This window comes from Carcharhinus amblyrhynchos, chromosome 29 (assembly GCF_965287045.1).
Source record: "Carcharhinus amblyrhynchos chromosome 29, sCarAmb.v2.hapA, whole genome shotgun sequence".
NCBI classification, from domain to species: domain Eukaryota; kingdom Metazoa; phylum Chordata; class Chondrichthyes; order Carcharhiniformes; family Carcharhinidae; genus Carcharhinus; species Carcharhinus amblyrhynchos.
This window is the reverse complement of record NC_137352.1, coordinates 9,255,925-9,274,958: the sequence shown is the minus strand read 5'-3', so window position 1 is coordinate 9,274,958 and position 19,034 is coordinate 9,255,925. Positions and strand designations below refer to the sequence as shown.

At 45.6% G+C, this 19,034-nt stretch overlaps 1 protein-coding gene across 2 annotated transcripts in view; it reads right to left on the bottom strand.

Annotated features, from left to right (window-relative positions):
- Positions 1-7,238: 7,238 nt before the first annotated feature.
- The window catches only part of dscaml1 (Down syndrome cell adhesion molecule like 1), a 605,093-nt gene continuing 593,297 nt past the window's right edge, over positions 7,239-19,034 (bottom strand). The window contains exons 29-33 of one of the 2 annotated variants that reach the window (XM_080214516.1): positions 17,131-17,249; positions 15,296-15,448; positions 13,602-13,796; positions 11,495-11,839; positions 7,239-8,046 (exon numbers count right to left, since the gene is read on the bottom strand). In XM_080214516.1, coding sequence (XP_080070642.1) covers positions 7,616-8,046; positions 11,495-11,839; positions 13,602-13,796; positions 15,296-15,448; positions 17,131-17,249 — 1,243 coding nt within the window. In that variant the 3' untranslated portion in view covers positions 7,239-7,615. The remainder of the gene's footprint in view (positions 8,047-11,494; positions 11,840-13,601; positions 13,797-15,295; positions 15,449-17,130; positions 17,250-19,034) is intronic. The other variant, XM_080214517.1, reaches the window with a different exon arrangement.

Sequence of the window (19,034 nt, the reverse complement as noted above, 5' to 3'; positions counted from 1 at the left end):
AATGATTGCCTGCCCAATCAGGGAGCCTCACCTCTATATATTGAGGAGGTGTCAGGGCTACTGACACTCTGGATTCTGACTTTGTACCTGAAGCACTCTTAGGAGTGGAGATAAGTTTGCAAATAAAGGGAATCTGGTGAAGGGACACTGGCCTCTGTTACCTGTGATTATTTCCATGTGCTTCTGTGTCATGCTGAGACTGTGCCACACAGTTAAAGTTGATTTTAAAACCAAAACCCCACCTTATGTGATTGTCAAAGATCTCAGGGCACCGTCAGAAGCAGGAGAATTTCCCTTCCTTTCCTAAACATTGTTGTGTCATCAGCCAATGGCATCAGCATAGATTATCCGGTCAATTAGCTCAGTGTTGTTTGTGGAATCTTGCTGTGCATAAATTGGTTGCATGCTGTGGTTCCCATCATTACAATGACATCACTTCAATTGGCTGTGAGGTGTGAGACGACCTGCACCCATGAAAACAAGTTTTACAAGGGTGATTCTTCCCTTCGACAATCGTTGCTAGGAAAAAAGTCAATGGTTGACCCTCTGTCAGTGATAATCCCCGCAGGTTGCATTTCCATCATGGAACAGGCCCTTCAGCCCTCTAAGACATTTACCTATCTAAACCAACTGCTTATATCCCTCTACTCCCATTTGTTCCTCTGCCTATCAAGATAGGTCTTAAATGTGGCGAATGTAACAGCCTCAACCACCTCACGTGGCAGTGCATTCCAGTCTCCCACCACCCGCTGTGTAAAAAAAAAAAAAATTTGCCCTGCACGTCTCCACTGAACCTTCCCTGCCCTCCCGATCTTGAATTTGTGCCCCCTTGTATTTGTATTTCTGCCCTGGGGAAAAAGCTTCCAACTGTTCATCCTATCTATATCCCTCATAATTTTATAAACTTCTATCAGGTCAGCCCCCCGTCTTTCCATGGAGAACAATCCCACTTTATCCAACTTCTCCTCATGGCTAATACCTTCCACACCAGGCAAAATCCTGACCATCCTTTTCTGCACTCTCTCCATGTCCTGGTAGTGTGGTGACCAGAGTTGTATAAACCTTGTTTAAATTTAGCAGACACATACACAAGTCACTCCCTGTGGCCGATGGGAGTTAAAATGTCAAACTTTTAAGTGGGGCGTGGTCTTACTTGCTGTTCGTGTTGCACTCCTGCAGTGAAGTTGGAGAATTTGGCATCCAGCCAAATCTCTGTTCATTTCGGCAGGAAGGGAACACCTCGCTGGTCTGAATGGTGATAGGATTCCAGCCCTGGTGTCTCAATATGGAAATACGCAGTAAGAAGTCTCTCAACACCAGGTTAAAGTCCAACAGGTTTACTTGGAATCATGAGCTTTCGGAGCGCTGCCCCTTCATCAGATGAAGGGCTCGCCTGATGAAGGAGCAACGCTCTGTAAGCTCGTGCCACTAAATAAACTTATTGGACTTTAACCTGGTGTTGTGAGACTTCTTACTCTGCCCACTCCCTGTGTCCAACGCTAGCATCTCCACACCATAGCTAAACCATGGGCTGAATTTTGCTCATTTGGCTGCAGGCATGATTGGCCATTCTGCTAGCCAATTAAGTCACTGTTGCCAGGGTTACCATCCGTTCAGGATGGCTGGCCCAATCAGAGGGTCGGAAGCTCGGTAGCACCGCCAGTGAGGCTCCTAAAGCCTGGAGGCTAAACTGAGCATGGAGGGGGTGTGTGGGAGCTGTCTTCCCTTCCTGTGGCACCCCACCTTTGCTGAAACAAATCCTTCCCCACTCCCCTGGTCTAACACAGAGGGGCCCCCTCCATTTAACTGGGGATCTCTAGACACAGCAAAATACTGCTGGTAAAATATGATTCTTTCTTTTTTTTTATTCATTTGTGGTACTTGGGTATCGCTGTCCAGCCAGCATTTATTGCCCATCCCTTGTTTCCCTTGGAGGGCAGTTGAGAGTCAACCACATTGCTGAGGCTCTGGGGACACATGTAGGCCAGACTGGATAAAGATAGCAGATTTCTTTCTCTAAAGGACACTAATGAACCAGTTGGGTTTTTCCAACAATTGACAATGGTTTCATGGTCATCAGTAGATTCTTAATTCCAGTTGTTTTTTATTGAATTCAAATTCCCAGCATCTGCCATGGCAGGGTTCGAACCTGTGTCCCCAGAACATTAGCTGAGTTTATGGATAAACAGTCTGGTGATAATACCACTTGGCCATTGCTGCCCCTTTAAGTCAGCAGCCCACCTCCTAGTGATAGGCAGCCTGCCTGATTTCAGTCCCTGCCATCAGTAACATTCCCCAATGGTGGGGGCACAGTTGGGGAGCTGATCTGACACAGCTCCACGTAATATTACCTGCAGCCCAGCTCCATTTCCCTGCTTCCTGGGGCTGGTGAAATTCTGCCCAATGAGTTACATTTGTATAGCGTTGTAGAGGTTTACAGCATGGCAACAGACCCTTCAGCCCAACTTGTCCATTTTTTTTTAAACCCTTAAGTTAGTCCCAATTGTTCATGTTTGGCCCATATCCCTCTATACCCATCAGACCCAAGGAACTGTTTAAATGCTTTTTAAAAGACAAAATTGTACCTTCCTCTACTACAACCTCTGGCAGCTTGTTCCAGACATCACCACCCTCTGTGTGAAAAAAAATTGCCCCTCTGAACCCTTTTGTATCTCTCCCCTCTCATCTTAAACCTCTGCCCCCTAGTTTTAGACTTCCCTACCTTTGAGAAAAGATATCAACTATCTAGCTGATCTATGCCCCTCGTTATTTTATAGACCTCTATAAGATCGCCCCTCAGCCTCCTACACTCCAGAGAAAAAAGTCCCAGTCAATCCAGCCTCTCCTTATAACTCAAACCATCAAATCCTGGTAGCATCCTGGTAACCTCTTCTGCACTCTTTCTAGTTTAATAATATCCTTTCTATAATAGGGTGACCAGAACTGTACACAGTATTCCAAGTGTGGCCTTACCAATGTCTTGTACAACTTCAAGAAGACGTCCCAACTCCTGTATTCAACATTAGAGACCTATATAGCGTCTTTGATTTGATCAGCTGGTACAAGGTGCTTCACATATGAGAGATTGACTCATGGCAAAAATAGGTGAGCTTCCTGACTGCATGCTCAAGATAAAGCTTAGTTGGGGGTTTGGTGGACAGATTCATTTATTAAATCTGGCCACATGAGAACTGTTCTTAACCGGTGTAACAGTTGAAAGCATCAGAGCTGTGAGCTCTTTTCTGACCAAGCAAAGTGAATCAATGAATTGAGGGATAATTTAAAATGCAGTTCCTTTAGAGGAGTGTTACATCAAAGTAAATAGAATCTTAAAGGAAGCATCAAAATGAAATGTGATCAAAGGGGCTGATAATGCACCCCAGTCCCCACAGTGTCTACAGGGCATGCAGGCTAGTGGGCAGGTGAAAGGAAGTTTAGTGAGTCATTTCCAGCAATAAAGTTTAGAAGTTTTTAAAGTTCATTTATTTGTGTCACAAGTAGGCTTACTTGTGGCGTTTGCTACCAAATAAACCTTTAACCTGGTGTTGTGAGACTACTTACACTAGGGGAGAACAACACCGCGTTTGTTTGAAATAGTCACAGGGATTTTTCACGTTCACCTAGAAGGAGAGATGTTTCATCCAAAGGACGACATCCTCGGCAGGTTGTGCTAGCTTAGATTTTGCGCCCAAATCTCTTGACTAGGACTTGATCCCAAATGTTCCACTCAGAGGCAAAAGTGCTCCCTCTCAGTCACAGCTGAAACCTAAAAGAACCCGCTAGAGTGAAACGTTATCCAAGGCCTGCTCCAATTTTTCTCACTATTGAGAAACTTGGAATTTCGGAGCAGGAGTAGGCCATTTGGCCCTTCGAGCCTGCTCCACCGTTCAACATGATCCTTGATCTGAATGTCATATTCCCCGAACCCTTGATGCCATTCAAGAATATAAAAAAGGGTCTAGCTCTTTCTTGAATACATTTAGTGACTTGTCCCAACAACCTTCTGTGATAGAGATTTCCACAAGTTCGTTACCCTCCTGAGTGAAAAAAGTTTTCCTCATCTCAGTGCTTAAAGGTCTACCCTGCATCCTGAGACTGTGTCCCCTGGTTCTAGATTTCCCCAACCAGGGAAAACATAAGAAGGATGTGGAAGCATCAGAGAGAGCGCAGAGGAGATTTACCAGGATGCTGCCTGCTTTGGAGGGTAAGTCTTATGAGGAAACGTTGAGGGAGCTGGGGCTTTTCTCTTTAGAACGGAGGAGGATGAGAGGTGCCTTAATGGAAGATGATGAGGAGGATAGATAGAAAATAGTCTCTGAACATCCACTCTATGAAAAAGCTATTTCCTCGGGTGGATGTAGCTGTTACTAGGGGGCATAACTATAAGGTTCATGGTGGGTGATATAGGAGGGATGTCTGAGATAATTATTTACTCAGTGGTTGGGGTGTGGAATGCATTGCCTGCTGTGGTAGTGGTGTCAGATACTTTAGGAACTTACAAGCGGTTATTGGATAGGCACATGGAACACACCAGAACGATAGGGAGTGGGATAGCTCGATCTTGGGTTCGGACATAGCTCGGAAGAACATCGAGGGCTGAAGGGCCTGTGCTGCGCTGTACTGTTCTATGTTCTAAAACATCTTCCCTGCATCTAGTCTGTCCAGTCCTGTTAGAATTTAATACATTTCATTCAGGTCTCCTCTCATCCTTTTGAACTCTGTTGAATGCAGGCCCAGTCAAACCATTCTCTCTTCACAGGACAGTCTCACCAAACCCAGTATCAGCCAAGTGAACCTCTGCTGCACTCCACCTACGGCAAGTATATAATTTCTTCCGTGGGGACGCCAAAACTGCGCATAATATTCCAGCCCTCACCAAAGCCCTGTATAACTGCAATAAGACATCTCTACACCAAATCCTCTTGCAATGAAGGCCAACGTACCATTTTTTCTTCCTAATTCCTTGCTGCACCTGCCTCTCCACTTTCATTGACAGATACACAAGGACACTCAGATCCTCTTTTACATCCGCACTTCCCAACATATCACCATTTAGCTAATACTCCACCTTTCTGTTTTACACACCAAAGTGTATGACTTCAATTTTGACACACACAGGGCAGAATTTTCCGACTGTACGTGCCCCGAAACGGGAAAATCCTGCCTGAGGTCGATGGACCTTTTTCATGGTTCATCTCTCGCCCGCTACAATCCCACTGGCAGGCGGGCAAGGAAATTTTGCCCCATTGTAATGCCTCTGCAGGACTTAGAATCATAGGATTCCCTACAGTGCAGAAGGAGACCATTCGGCCCATCAAGTTTGCACTGATCTTCTGACAGCATTTTTCCCAGGCCCAACATCCTGACCCCAGCCCCCCCCACCCCACCAACGTTTACCCCACTAATTCCCTTAACTTAGGCCTCTTGGGACACTAAGGGCAATTCAGCATTGGGGCTAATCCACTTTTGATTTGGCTTGACATTATTCTTTTATCCTTGAGACCTGAGTTCAAGTCCATTCCCATCATCTGCTCCAGAGTCTCCCAGCCATACCCAACCTTTCTGAAGTGAGTTTGATGGCACTTTTAGTTGGCATGGGCTCACAGCGGACAAAAGTGTTGTCTACGCAACATTCCCATTCTCAGTCACGAGGCTAGAGGAAAGCTAAGGATGGGAAATGAAAAAGAAATGTCTCATTTCTGAAAGAGTTGGTGTTCTTCAGAGGTTGGGCTTGACCAGAGGGAGCTGCCATTGGCGTTGAATCACGTTATATTGAATATAGCAGAGCTCGATGGAGAAGTGGAACATTGTTCCTCAGAACCAACATCCATTAGTGACGAACTTTAGAAGAAAGACTTCAAATCATTTTGGTGTTTGAGATGTGAACCATACCAAGGCAGGTGAACTATACCAAGGTAGAGCAGCATGGTGGCACAGTGGTTAGTACTGCTGCCTCTCAATGCTGGAGGGCTGGGTTCAATTCCTGGCTTTGGGTGACTGTCTGCGTGGAGTTTGTATGTTCTCCCCGTGTCTGTATGGGTTTCCTCCAGATGCTCCAGTTTCCCTCCCACAGGCTGAAAGACGTGCAGGTTAGATGGATTGGCCATGCTAAATTCTCCCTCAGTGTACCCGAACAGGCACTGTAGTGTGGCAAAGAGGGGATTTTCAAAGTAACTTCATTGTTGTGTGAATAGAAGCAGGAGTAGGCCATTTGGCCTTCGAGCCTGCTCTGCCATTCAGTTTGATCATGGCTGATCATCAAATTCAATATCCTGATTTTCCCCCCCTTTCTCCCATATCCCTTGACCCCTTTAGCCCCAAGAGCTAGGTTTAATATTTTCTTGAAATCAGAACCTGTGGGTGGCAGCCTGGTGGCCCAGTGGTTAGCGCTGCTGCCTCACAGCAAGAACCTGGGTTCGATTCCTGGCTTGGATCACTGTCTGTATGAAGTTAGCACATTCTCCCTGTTTCTGTGTAGGTTTCCTCCAGGTGCTCTGGTTTCCTCCCACAGTCCAAAAGACGTGCTGGTTAGATGCATTGGCTATGCTAAATTCTCCCTCTGTGTACTCGAATAGGCTCTGGAGTGTGGCGACTAGGGAATTTTCACAGTAACTTCATTGCAGTGTTAATGTAAGCCTACTTGTGACACTAATAAATAAACTTAAATTTAAATGGCGTTAAGTCAATTAGTCAACTATGTAGATATGTAATTTAAATCTGCTCTTCATTTGTCTCAAATGATCAAACTCTTAACCATAATTAGTGTAGCATTAGTTTGAAAGCCATCAATTTGATGATCAGAGATCATAGAATCCCTACAGTACAGAAGGCGGCCATTTGGCCCGTTGAGTCTGTACCAACCACAATCCCACTTAAGCCCTATTCCCATAACCCCACACTGGCCATGGTAAATTGTCCCTCAGTGTCAGTGGCAAACCTGCACATCTTTGGACTGTGGGAGGAAACTGGAGCACCCGGAGGAAACCCACGCAGACGTGGGGAGAAAGTGCAAACTTCCACACAGACAGCGACCAAGGCTGGAATCGAACCTGCGCCCCTGGCGCTGTGAAGCAGCACTGTGGCGCCCATCTTAATTCAGTGTCAGCACAGGCTCGATGGTCCGAATGGCCTACTCCTGTTTGTGTCTGGTGGGGTTTGCTGCATTTACTGAACAGAGAAAGAGGCCGAACTAATCAGAGAACAACAACGTATAAACAAATGTTTTTATTGCACACGGCGTCTTGAGTTTTTTTCATAGAAAAAAGGTATTAACACAAGCATTTGCAAATAGAAGCAGATTCTTTATGAGTGATCAGTTTTTTTTTAAACAGTAAAATAGTCCGCATGCAATGGCTCCAAGGAATTTGCTTCGAAACAATTCACAACATCAGAAAAAAAACCCCACCTGTGTCCTTCGTCCAAAACGATGTGAACTTTTTTTTGTTTTTCTTTTTTAAATAACATCACATTTTGATTTTTTTTTTGTTGTGCCCTGGTTGGTTTGCAGAAGAAGAAAATAGTATTATTTATACAAAAAGAGTTCCTTATGTACAAGAAATATCTTTTTATTACAAATTAGCAAGGGCAAGGGTGAAAAGGGGCGTCTGTGTGTGCCTTACACCAGGGTGTAGGACTTTGAATAGGCGCCCGCCCCTTGTTTCTGTGGCCTGCCCAGTCCGGCTGTACTCATTTCCAGTAGCGAGTCTCTGGAGCCGCCGATTTTGGTGTGCGTGGGCAGCCGCGGTTCAGCCGGGGCGCTGGCAGCGGATGCGGTGGTGGTGGTGGCGGCAGTCGTGTTGGCGGAAGCGGCAGCTGCGGGGCCTGACACGGTGAGAGTTCTCTGAGGTAATGTGGCCGTGGCGTGCGGGTGGATGGGCGGCTTGCTGTTGGGGTCGAGGGTCATGTGGCGGCCTTGCGATTGGTACGCCCTGGCCATGTTCCGGATGGAGGCTTCCCTGGGTGGCACCACAGGGCAAGGGTCACGGACGTCTGACTTGCGGAAGAACCCATCCGACTTGACGTACAAGGGAAGATTGCAATAGTCGCCTGCAAAATAGGTGCATGGTTAAAGTAATTTCATAAGACCAAAGCTGAATTTATTTAGCCCCATTTTGTTTTGCCCTGGATGACAATATAGATCTAAAAAATACCCATCTGGTTCACTAATGTCCAAGAGGGAAAGATATACAAACATAGAAGATAGGAGCAGAAGGAGGCCATTTGGCCCTTCGAGTCTGCTCCTATCATGATCACAGCTGACCATCCAACTCAATTGCCTGATCCTCCTTTCTCCCCATAACCTTTGATCCCATTTGCCCCAAATGCTATATTCAGCCACCTCTTGAATACATATATGCCATCCTTACCTGGTCTGGCCTACATGCAACTCCAGAGCCACAGCAATGTGGGTTGACTCTCAACTGCCCTTGGGCAACTAGGGATAGGCAACAAATGCTGGCTAGCCAGCGACACTCATGTCCCACAAATGAATTAAAGAAAACCTTGCTGGCAAGTTTTGGCCAATGGCGTTTGGAAGGAGATATCAAGGAAAGGGCACTTTGGTTTCACTTTCCCCTCAACTTACTGACGGGTAGATTAATTCTTAATTTCAGCACGAAAGTCTACCACTGCAGCATCACAACCTGGATGCAGTGCCTTCCCCCAGCGTTGTTCCCCTATCCCTCAAGCTGAGATGAACACTTCTTGTTAAACCAACGTATTATCACCCCATCATCCTCTGTTATGGTTTTCCCTCAAACAGCCGGATTGGTGGGATTGAGAAATATCAAGACTGCAGATCTGGTTCTACCCACTCTGTGCCACAGTGTGCCATGACTTTGGTAGAGTATGCCACCATATAGCCCTGCCAAGGGCAGCTGAATGTTTGAGAATGTAGGTTACTATTGCCGAACTCCATGGGTTAAAAACAGAGTTTGTAAGAGCTCAAGGAGCAATGACAGAGCCACACTGCTAGGAGAAACAGTCTGACTATAAATGGGGTTATTATAAGTGATATATCACAGGTATTTAAGATTACGTGATAAAATGTTGTTTTGGGAGCTTTTGCTCGTAACTGTAACCATGGCAATACGAATTAATTATATTTAGTCGGAAGCACTGTCTCAAAGGGATTTTTTTTAGAAACAGTCTTTGTCAATTCTTGTGATCATCAAGATGAAGGATGTTAGCACTGTTGAACAATGCATTTCCTATAATTTGCACCCAGTGCCAGCATCAATCACTCCCAGGACAGGTACAGCACAGGGTTAGATACAGAGTAAAGCTCCCTCCACCCTGTCCCCATCAAACACTCCCAGGACACAACACCCCTGGATTAGATAGTGACGCTCCCTTTACACTGTCCCCCATCAAACACTCTCAGGACAGGAACAGCATAGGGTTGGATATAGAGTAAAGCTTCCTCTACACTGTCCCCATCAAACACTCCCAGGATATGTACAACATGGGCTTAGGCACAGAGCAAAGCTCCCTCTAAACTGACCCCCCCCCCATCAAAAACTCCCAGGACAGGTATGGCACGGGATTAGATACAAAGTAAAGCTCCCTCCACATGTCCTCATCAAGCATTCCCAGGACAGGTATGGCACGGGATTAGATGCAAAGTAAAGCTCCCTCCACACTGTCCCCATCAAACACTCCCAGGACAGTATAGCACAGGATTAGATACAGGGTAATGCTCCCTCTACACTATCCCCATCAAACACTCCCAGGATATGTGCAGCATGGTATTAGATACAGAGTAAAGGTCCCTCCACACTGTCCCCATCAAACACTCCAAAGACATGTACAGGATGGGGTTACATGCAAAATAAAGCTCCCTCTATATTGTCCCCATCCCAGGACAATATGGGCTACACACAGGTGGTGTGCCACACTAAACACACTCAAGATACATACAGCAAGAATAGATCCTGAGTAAAGCTTCTGTTACACTGACCCTATCAAATACACTCGGGTGTAGTACTACATGAGGTTAGATACAGAGCTGAGCCCTGTCTGCACTAATTGGATGATTGTATCTAATTAGAAGGATACAGAAAAGGTTTACAAGAGGGTCGAGAGATTTCAGTCATGTTGATGGATGAATCAAACAGGGCCACAGTGAAAAATAATAGGAACAGGACAAGGAATGTCATAATGGCAAAGCTTAAGGCTTTCTGCCTTAATGCATGGAGCATTCGTAATAAATTGGATGAATTAATTGCTCAAATAGCTGCAAACATGCTAGATAGAGTCGGGGTATGGAGACATTGCTGCAGGGCAACCAGGGATGAGAATTGAACATCCAGGAGTATTCAGTATTCAGGAAGGACAGACACAAAGGTAAAGGTGGTGCATTGCTGTTTAAAGAGGAAATTAACACCCTACTGAGGAAAGAATCTACAGGCATTTAGAGAGGCAAGGACTGATTCAGGACAATCAGCATGACTTTGTGAGTGGAAAATCATATCCCAACAATTTGATTGAGTTTTTTGAAGGGATAACAAGAAGATAAATGAGGACAGTGCAGTCAACATTGTCTACATGGACTTTAGCAAAACCTTTGACAAGCCACTGCAAGGTAGGTTGCTGCATACAATCAAATCTCATGGGATCTAGGGTGAGGCAGCCAATTGGATACAAAATTGGCTTGATGACAGAAGATAGGATGGTTATAGAGGGTTCTTTTTCAAACTGGAGTCCTGTGACCAGCGGTGTGTCTCAGAGAACGGTGCTGAGTCCACTGTTGTTTGTCATTTATGTTAATGATTTAGATGAGAATTTAGGGGGCACGGTTACTAAGTTTGCAGGTGACACCAAGAATGATGGTATATTAGATGGTGAAGAAGGTTAGCTAGGAATCCAATCGGATCTTGATCAATTAGGGCAGTAGACAGATGAATGGCAGATGGAGTTTAATTTAGATAAATATATGAGGTGATGCATTTTGATAGATTGAACCAAGTCAGGAGTTAGTTAATGGTAGAACATTGGGGAGAGTTATAGAACAAAGAGATCTAGGAATACAGGTTCATAGCTCCTTGAACATGGAGTCAGCGGTGGACAGGGTGGTGAAGAAGGCATTTGGCATGCTTGGTTTCATTGAATATAGCAGTTGGGACGTCTTGTTGAAGTTGTAAAAGACATTGGTAAGGCCACACTCGGAATATTGTGTATAGCTCTGGTCACCCCAGCGTTGGCTGCGAAGGAAAAGTGCTTTATTGCACAAAATAAAGTAAAACAAAACCACAAGCCTGTAGTGAACACAAACAAGTCCCAACTGGGACAATATAATAATGGACCCACTCAGGGGCCTGCTTTATACAGGGCTCGGTATACAAGCTCAATCTGGTGAGCTAATTACCAATCCTCAGGGAGCTCATATTCTATGAGTCCTACAGGGACTTCCCATGCAAGTCCTGGGGGGGTTATCACACCTTTTAAATTCAAATTGCTTAGCATAAACCTGAAGTGCGCTATTTTAGATTTGTACCTGGAGTGCGTTGGATGCCACGGCTCTGGGTATCCTTACCGGCTCTGTGGGCGATGGGCACAGCAACGTTTTTCCCCCGGTCCACGTCTTGGGGCTGTGGGGGCGATGCTGTAAATCTGCAGATGCCAGCCTCTGAGGGGGTGCTCATGGAAGTCATGCTGTCGGCATTCTCATTGGTCCCGGTGGTCATCTGGTCAGATGAGCTGTCGGAGATGAAGCACTCGGTGATCTCGAACTTGGCGTGTTGTAGCTGCTCCTCCAGCTTGGCGTGTTCGTAAGCACGCGCCAGTTCCTCATACGTGGAAGAGGCGCTCTCCGTGGAAACCATGCTGTTGCGGCCTTTGTCTTTTAAGAGAAAGCATCAGAGAGATGAATGTTGTGAGTAAAAGAAAGGAATAAGAACGATTTGGACAGTCCTTTCCAAGAGCCAACACAAACACAATGGGCCGAGTGGCCTCCTTCTGTGCTGTGAGGTTCTGTTGGCCAGGACATTCCGGCCACCCCACTCAACGTGGTTTTCCTGTCCAGGCGAAGACGTAGAATAGAATCCTACAGTGCAGAAAGAGGCCCTTTGACCCATCGAGTCTGCACTGACCACAATCCCAACCAGGCCCTACCCCCATATCCCTACATATTTTACCTGCAAATCCCTCTAACCTACACATCTCTGGGCACTAAGGGACAATTTTAGCATGGCCAATCAACCTAACCCCCACATCTTTGGACTGTGGGCGGAAACCGGAGCACCCGGAGGAAACCCACGCAGACACGGGGAGAATGTGCAAACTCCACTCAGACAGTGACCCGAGCCAGGAATCGAACCCAGATCCCTGGAGCTATGAAGTAGCAGTGCTAACCACTGTGCCGCCCACAACGGCCATACCATCAGGGAACAAGGGAATGGGGGGTTCCAGAAGATCCCACCAGCCGGAAGTGCCAGAAAATCCCACCCCCACCTTTCTGCCCACTTGCAGAATTTTGAATCAATCAATCAATCATAATGTTTGAGGGAAAACTAGATAAACACTTGAAAAATAAAATTATTAATGGGCCCAAGAGAGGCACCCGGGGAATAGGATTAAAGCAGAAATCCCCAATTCCATTGAGCATCCTTCTGTGTTGGAAGTTCTGGCATCCTGTACACTAAATTATTAATTATTTCTAATATGAATCCTGTTGGATGAAATATTTCCCTTAAACCACAACAATATTTTCCTCGCTGGATTGAATTTAGGAAATCCTAAATATTCACTGAAGCAAGTTATCCCTCAATATACAGCACTCCTGTGGAGCTTTGGTGTGTTGGTTATTTATCCTGATCAGGCTCAATAGAGAGTGAAAGGGATCCGGGTTTAACTTACTCAACAGTCGTTTGGGCTATCTTCTCTGCTTCATAATACTCTCCCTAGGTTTTTTAAAAATATTCATTTTAGAGGCTGTGGGAATTTCTGGTTGGGTCAGCAATTATCACCCATCCCTGAGGGCATTTGCTGTGGTTCTGGAGTCACGTGTAGGCCAGATTGGGTAACTTCCTTCCCCAAAAGGCATTAGTGGACCAGATGGGTTTTTACAACAATGGGTTTCATGGTCATTGTTAGATTTTTAATTGTAGATTTTTATTGAATTCAAATTCGTGGTGGGATTTGAACCCGGCATTACCCTGGGTCTCTGGGTTACTAGTCTAGTCATAATATCACTATGCCACTGCCTCCCCTTACTCTGTGGTACAATTCCAGAGGGTCCAACAACATTTTCTGCAAGAGGCCATTCCTCCTTGCCCAACAGTGAGGGGTCAGCAGCTAATTCACTAATGCATAGCCCCATTCTTGTCCTCACTGTTTTCCTGTACAAGTGCTATACATAGGGTTGCCATGAGTAGTTGTAGGAACTCTGGCTAGGCTTTTCCTCCCTACCCCAGTGCTACTGAGACTAATTAGCCTATGGACAGGAATAGTTAACTCAGCTCAGACTTGCCTCTATAGTTAGCCGTTGAATTATCATGGGTGTTATCTGATGATAATGCTTTTTGAAATCTAGCAGCCAAAATGTTCAGTTGTACAAAAAGGAGACAAGAATGAAATGGCTTGACCCACTGGCCATGTCTTACCCGTGTCCTGCGAGAGACTGGCGCTGTAGCTGTCACTTTCGGTCACTGTTATTCCGTGCTGTGACCCCACAGTTCTCCAGTCGGAGGTCAGAGTTCGGGCTGGCGTGGAAGCTTGACATTTGGTTAGGGTCCATTGGCTGGAGTATCTGTTGCGTGTACTGTGTGCCGACTTGACGCTCTTCCTAGCAACAGGATCTGATGAAAAGAGAGGAGAGCGAGTTATCAGGTCAAACCAACTTCTCACTCCTTATTCTGCATTGCTTTCCATCGGAAATGCCGGGCTCACTTTGGCAGCCGCGTGATTCAATTATTTAACAGCAGATGTGCAAAAGAAGAGGGTACACAACAGGAAGAAAACCTATCCAAACACTCCATCTGCACTCATAGCATAACAGTGATAGATTCATTGAATCCCTGTTATACTTCCGAGGTGAGGAGAGGGTCTTCTCCTCAAGTCTGACTAATTTCAGAGTTTGGTTCTCATAGAATTTATAATGCAGAAGGAGCCCATTCGGCCCATTGAGTCTGCACTGATGACAATCTCACTCAGGCCCTATCCTCGTGACCCCATGTATTCACAGTCCTACCTCCCCCAGCCTAATACTAAGGGGTAATTAAGCATGGCCAATCAACCTAACCAGCACATCTTTGGACCGTGGGAGGAAACTGGAGCACCCGGAGGAAACCCACGCAGACATGGGAAGGACTCCACACAGACAGTCACTTGAGGCCGGAATCGAACCCGGGTCCCTGGCGCTGTAAGGCAGCATTGTTCATCACTGTGCCATCGTGCTGCCCATTTCCCCCTCTCTGCAGTGTGTTTGTCGGTGGTTGGAGGCAGCACATCGTGGTGGGATCTTACAGTCCTGCGGTTGTCAGTAGGCCTTCCTGTTGAACGCACCCCTCGCCGCTAGGAAACCCACAGTGGGGCTGTGCTGTTGGCGGGACAGTAAGATCCCACCAGTATGAACGAGGGCAAGACTTTGGTGGTTAATTCTGTTTCTCTCTGCGCAGTGGCTGCCTGACCTGCTGAGAATTTTCCGGCATTTTCTCTTATTTCAGATTTCCAGCATTTGCTCTCACACAATTCGATGTGTTGTTTCTGCACCTTATTCTTGAGAGTTGCATCAAGTAGGTTCCCTCCCTCATCTGGTGAGGCATGAAACCTATTTCTAACTGCACACTTTGAATTTTGAATCCAACTCCATCTCTCACAGAGTGAACTGTAGTAAGTTCTCAGAGGCAGAAGTCTCTTCACCTAAATCCCTTTATAAGTCTGACAACAGCAAACGGAGTGCTTTCAGTTAGACGTCTACGTTTGGAGTCCCAGAGGAACTGACACTCCTGGTTCAGTAAAAGGCAAGAGGCTCCCTAATTGGCCCACCAAATTTGGCCTTTAATCAAGGAATTCATATTCTAATGAGACCACCTCAATTGCCTGATTAAAATCATTACATGAACCCATCAAAAGGTAAGATCAAATTTACAGAATTAATATCTAGGCCCAATATTCATCTCCACATGAACCTTCATTCTAATCCCATTAGCCTATTATTCTGTTCCTTTCTCCATCACATACTTATCAAACTCCCCCTTGAATACATGTATGTCCCCATCAACGAGTTCCACAGACCATCTTTAGATTCTACCGACCCTAACTCTAGGCAAAATTCTGAGATCAATCGGGTACTCACTGGTTCCGGGCCGGATGTCAGACATGTCAATGAGTGGCCCAGTGTTCTGAATCATCGCCGGATGATGGAGAGAAACACCGGTGCAGAAACTCTGGGGGTTGACAGACTGACTAAATTCAGACTCTGTCGCAGGGATTGTGGCCTTGTCATCTCCTGCAGGAAGAGAGGAAAGGAAGACAGAAAGTGATGGTGTGAAGAAAAGTCTGAGATGCTTCCAAATATTAAGTCGTTGGCAAAATAATCAGAGGCAACAGGAGGAAACAAAAGTTTACACAGCAAGTTCTTATAATGAGAACCCAGTACCAGGGGAGGCGATGGCCGAGTGGTATGATCACTAGACCCGGTAATCCAGAAACTCAGCTAATGGTTCCAGGGTTCAAATCCCACCATGGGTGATGCTGGAATTTTAATTCAATTAAAAATAAATCTGGAATTAAGAATCTACTGATGACTGTGAATCCAAAATCGATTGTCGGAAAAATCCATCTGATTCACTAATGTCCCTTTAGGGAAGGAAATCTTCTGTCCTTATCAGGTCTGGCCTCCACGTGACTGTACAGCCACAGGAATGTGGTTGACTCTGAATCGGCTGAGCAAGCCACTCAGTTCAAGATCAACTAGGGATGGGCAATAAATACTGTCCAGCCAACCATACCCATGTCCTATGAGTGAATAAAAAAAAAACTAGCTCTGCCATCTCTGAACAGGCAGAATCCAGTTCCTCCCTTTGTTTCCAATTCATGCAGTCGAAACACACAAAAACAGGAGTGGATTATTCAGTCTTTCCAATTTGTCCCAACATAGTTGGTTTAACTACTTCAACTATTATTACACACCGTTTATCGATAAGTCTTCAATACCCATATGGATAAGAGGCACTTGAGCAAAAATATTACTTTGCAGAGACTCCAAAACACGATCCAAATAGAATTTTATATCAGTCCCATTTTCATCTTTTTGTACAGTGGAGTTGTTTCAAGCATTTTATTTTCTGGTCTGTGTCACGATTCATGGGAGCAAAGCTACAGGATAGGAAGATTTCTACTATGAAATAACACTCTAGAGAGGGAAGCTTGCTCCCCCCATCACCCTAATCTCACTCCCGACCCTCCTCCCTCACCTCTGCCCCACCACCAACTATCTCTATAATTCCCCTCCACCTTTGGCACACACATACATAGAATCATAGAATCCTGCAGTGCAATGCCATTCGGCCCATCGAGTCTGCACCAACCACAATCCCACCCAGGCCCAATTCCTACAACCCCCATGCAGTTACACTAGCTAGTCTTCCTGACACTAAGGGGCAATTTAGTATGGCCAACCCACCTAACCAGCACATCTTTCGGCTTGTGGGAGGAAACCGGAGCACCTGAAGGAAATCCACGCAGACACAGGGAAACTGTGCAGACTCTGCACAGACAGTGGCCCAAACCGGGAATCAAACCTGGGTCCCTGGCACTGTGAGGCAGCAATCCTAACCAATATACTGCCCTATAAGGGTAAATAAATTTGAGGGATTTAAAAAAAGGCTCCTTCCTTCGATCAACCTGATCTACTGAACGTCTCAACATAAGCCTTGGTTGTTCCTCTCTCTGAGTGTATGCCAAGTTGCCTTGGGAAACCATCTATGCGGCGTGCCTCAGTGTCCTTCCCTGCTGACTCAACCATTGCGTGGTAAAGTTCCACTTGCTTTCCCTTCCTACTCGTGAGTTTCTGACTCTTGAACGCGTGCGTCACTGGCATTGGCACCCTTCACCATGCCTGGCAAATACAGCTGGAATCTTGGCATAGACCAAGTGTGGCCCAACACAGTGCCAACTCATGCTGCTTACCCAGCTGTTTGATTCCCTCCTTGTCCTCTATCAGCAGTTGTACCCTGGGGATGTCGATATGAAGCCGGGGTCCCTGCGGCTGCCCCTTCACTGGGGTGTCGAAGCTTCGATTATTCTTACTGTAAGAAAACATTGCACAGATAGAGTTTCATAGTTTGGACAACAAGAACCTGCATTTTTTAAGATAGGGTAACTGGAACATTCTCATATTAAATGTGGCAAACTTAAAGTGAGATACCTAGAGAGTAATAGGTTCTTAGGAAGCATCAAGCAAAAGCCTAATCCAAGATAATTTTTTTTTATTAGTGTCACATGTAGGCTTACATTAACACTACAATGAAGTTATTGTGAAAATTCTTTAGTTGCCACACTCCGGCGCCTGTTCGGGTACACTGAGGAAGAATTTAGCATGGTCACTGCATCTAACCAGCACGTCTTTCGGACTGTGGGAGGAAACCGGAGCACCCGGGGAGAACATATAGACTCCGCACAGACTGTCACCCAAGCCTGAAATGAACCCGGGTCCCTGGCACTGTGACATAGCAGTGCTAACCACTGTGCCACCAAGACACCCACACACAGAGTCTGGATTCTCTCCTTGCTAACTGCTGGATTCAGACCACAGAATCGTAGCTACAAATCCTCGGGGATTTTCTTTGCCTTTCATTCTGTCGAAACTAAATCTTAAGTTGTGAGAGGAAACAGCACTAATGGATTGAGCCAAGATCCCCAAATGTTTGACGCAGCTCTCTGTGTTGCTTGGTAATGGTTGTGAAGATCAGTACTAAACCCACTTGTGAAGGCTAGCCTCTATTAGTGAATATTCTTTACCTTTGGAGAGCAGATATTCATTCCTTCATGAAATAGAAAGAGCTTGCATTTATATTGCGCCTTTCACATCCTCCAGGTTTGACGACAAATCAATAGTCACGAGCTGAAGTCAGTGTAGGAAGTTGCAGCAGTTAATTTGCACACAGGAGGGTTTCCCCCAACTGTAAAGGTGTTAACTGGCTGCTTAATCTGGCTACAGCAGCGTTAGTTGAAGGTTAAACATGGCCAAGACCGAGCGACGTCCCCTGCTCCTCTTCATATTGTTCTATGGGATCCCGTATGCCCACACAAATAGGCAGACAGTGCTTCAGTGTAGTGTCTCGTCCATAAGACAGGAAATCTGACAATGCAGCTGGCCCTCAGTGCAGCATCGAAATATCTGTCTAGATTTAGTACTTAATCCCCAGGGGGCAGCCCTGAATCCATAATCATCTGACTCAGAGGGAAGACTACGATTAACTGAATCACTTATCAGAACACTAGGCCGAGTATGGTGACGAGGTCTTCACAAAGACTTATCCTCGAGTTATCCTTTTCACCCGTGTTGAGATTTTTGACTAATATCCCACATTGCAGCCATGGTACCACATGCTGCCTCTAGTAATTACATTTTTTTTTACTGTTTTAACCTCATGGAGGGATTTATTCAGTTTGGGGTCTTTTATTGCCCCTTCAGCTAGTTCTGGCACTGCTGCCAACCATCTGTGCAATCTAAGTGATGATATTTACAGAAAGTGATTATCAAGAGATAATGTGGAGATGATTTCTTGGGGGAGGGGTGGGGGTGGAAATCCAACATCAGTGTGCACAAAAATACAACAGAAATCCCTTATGCAATGCAGTGAGGAATCTGACGAAAGATTGTCACAGAAGAATCATACCTTAGGATAATAAAGAAGGAATCTCTGAGTGGTTTAATGAGATTTTGGGTCTACAGGTTTATTGTAAATGCAACCTAGAATCAAAGAATCATAGAAATGTCCAACACAGAAGACCATTCAGCCCTTTGATCTTGTACTATCTTTACAAATAAACTATTATGCTTAGTCCCACATCACCAATATTTGTCTATA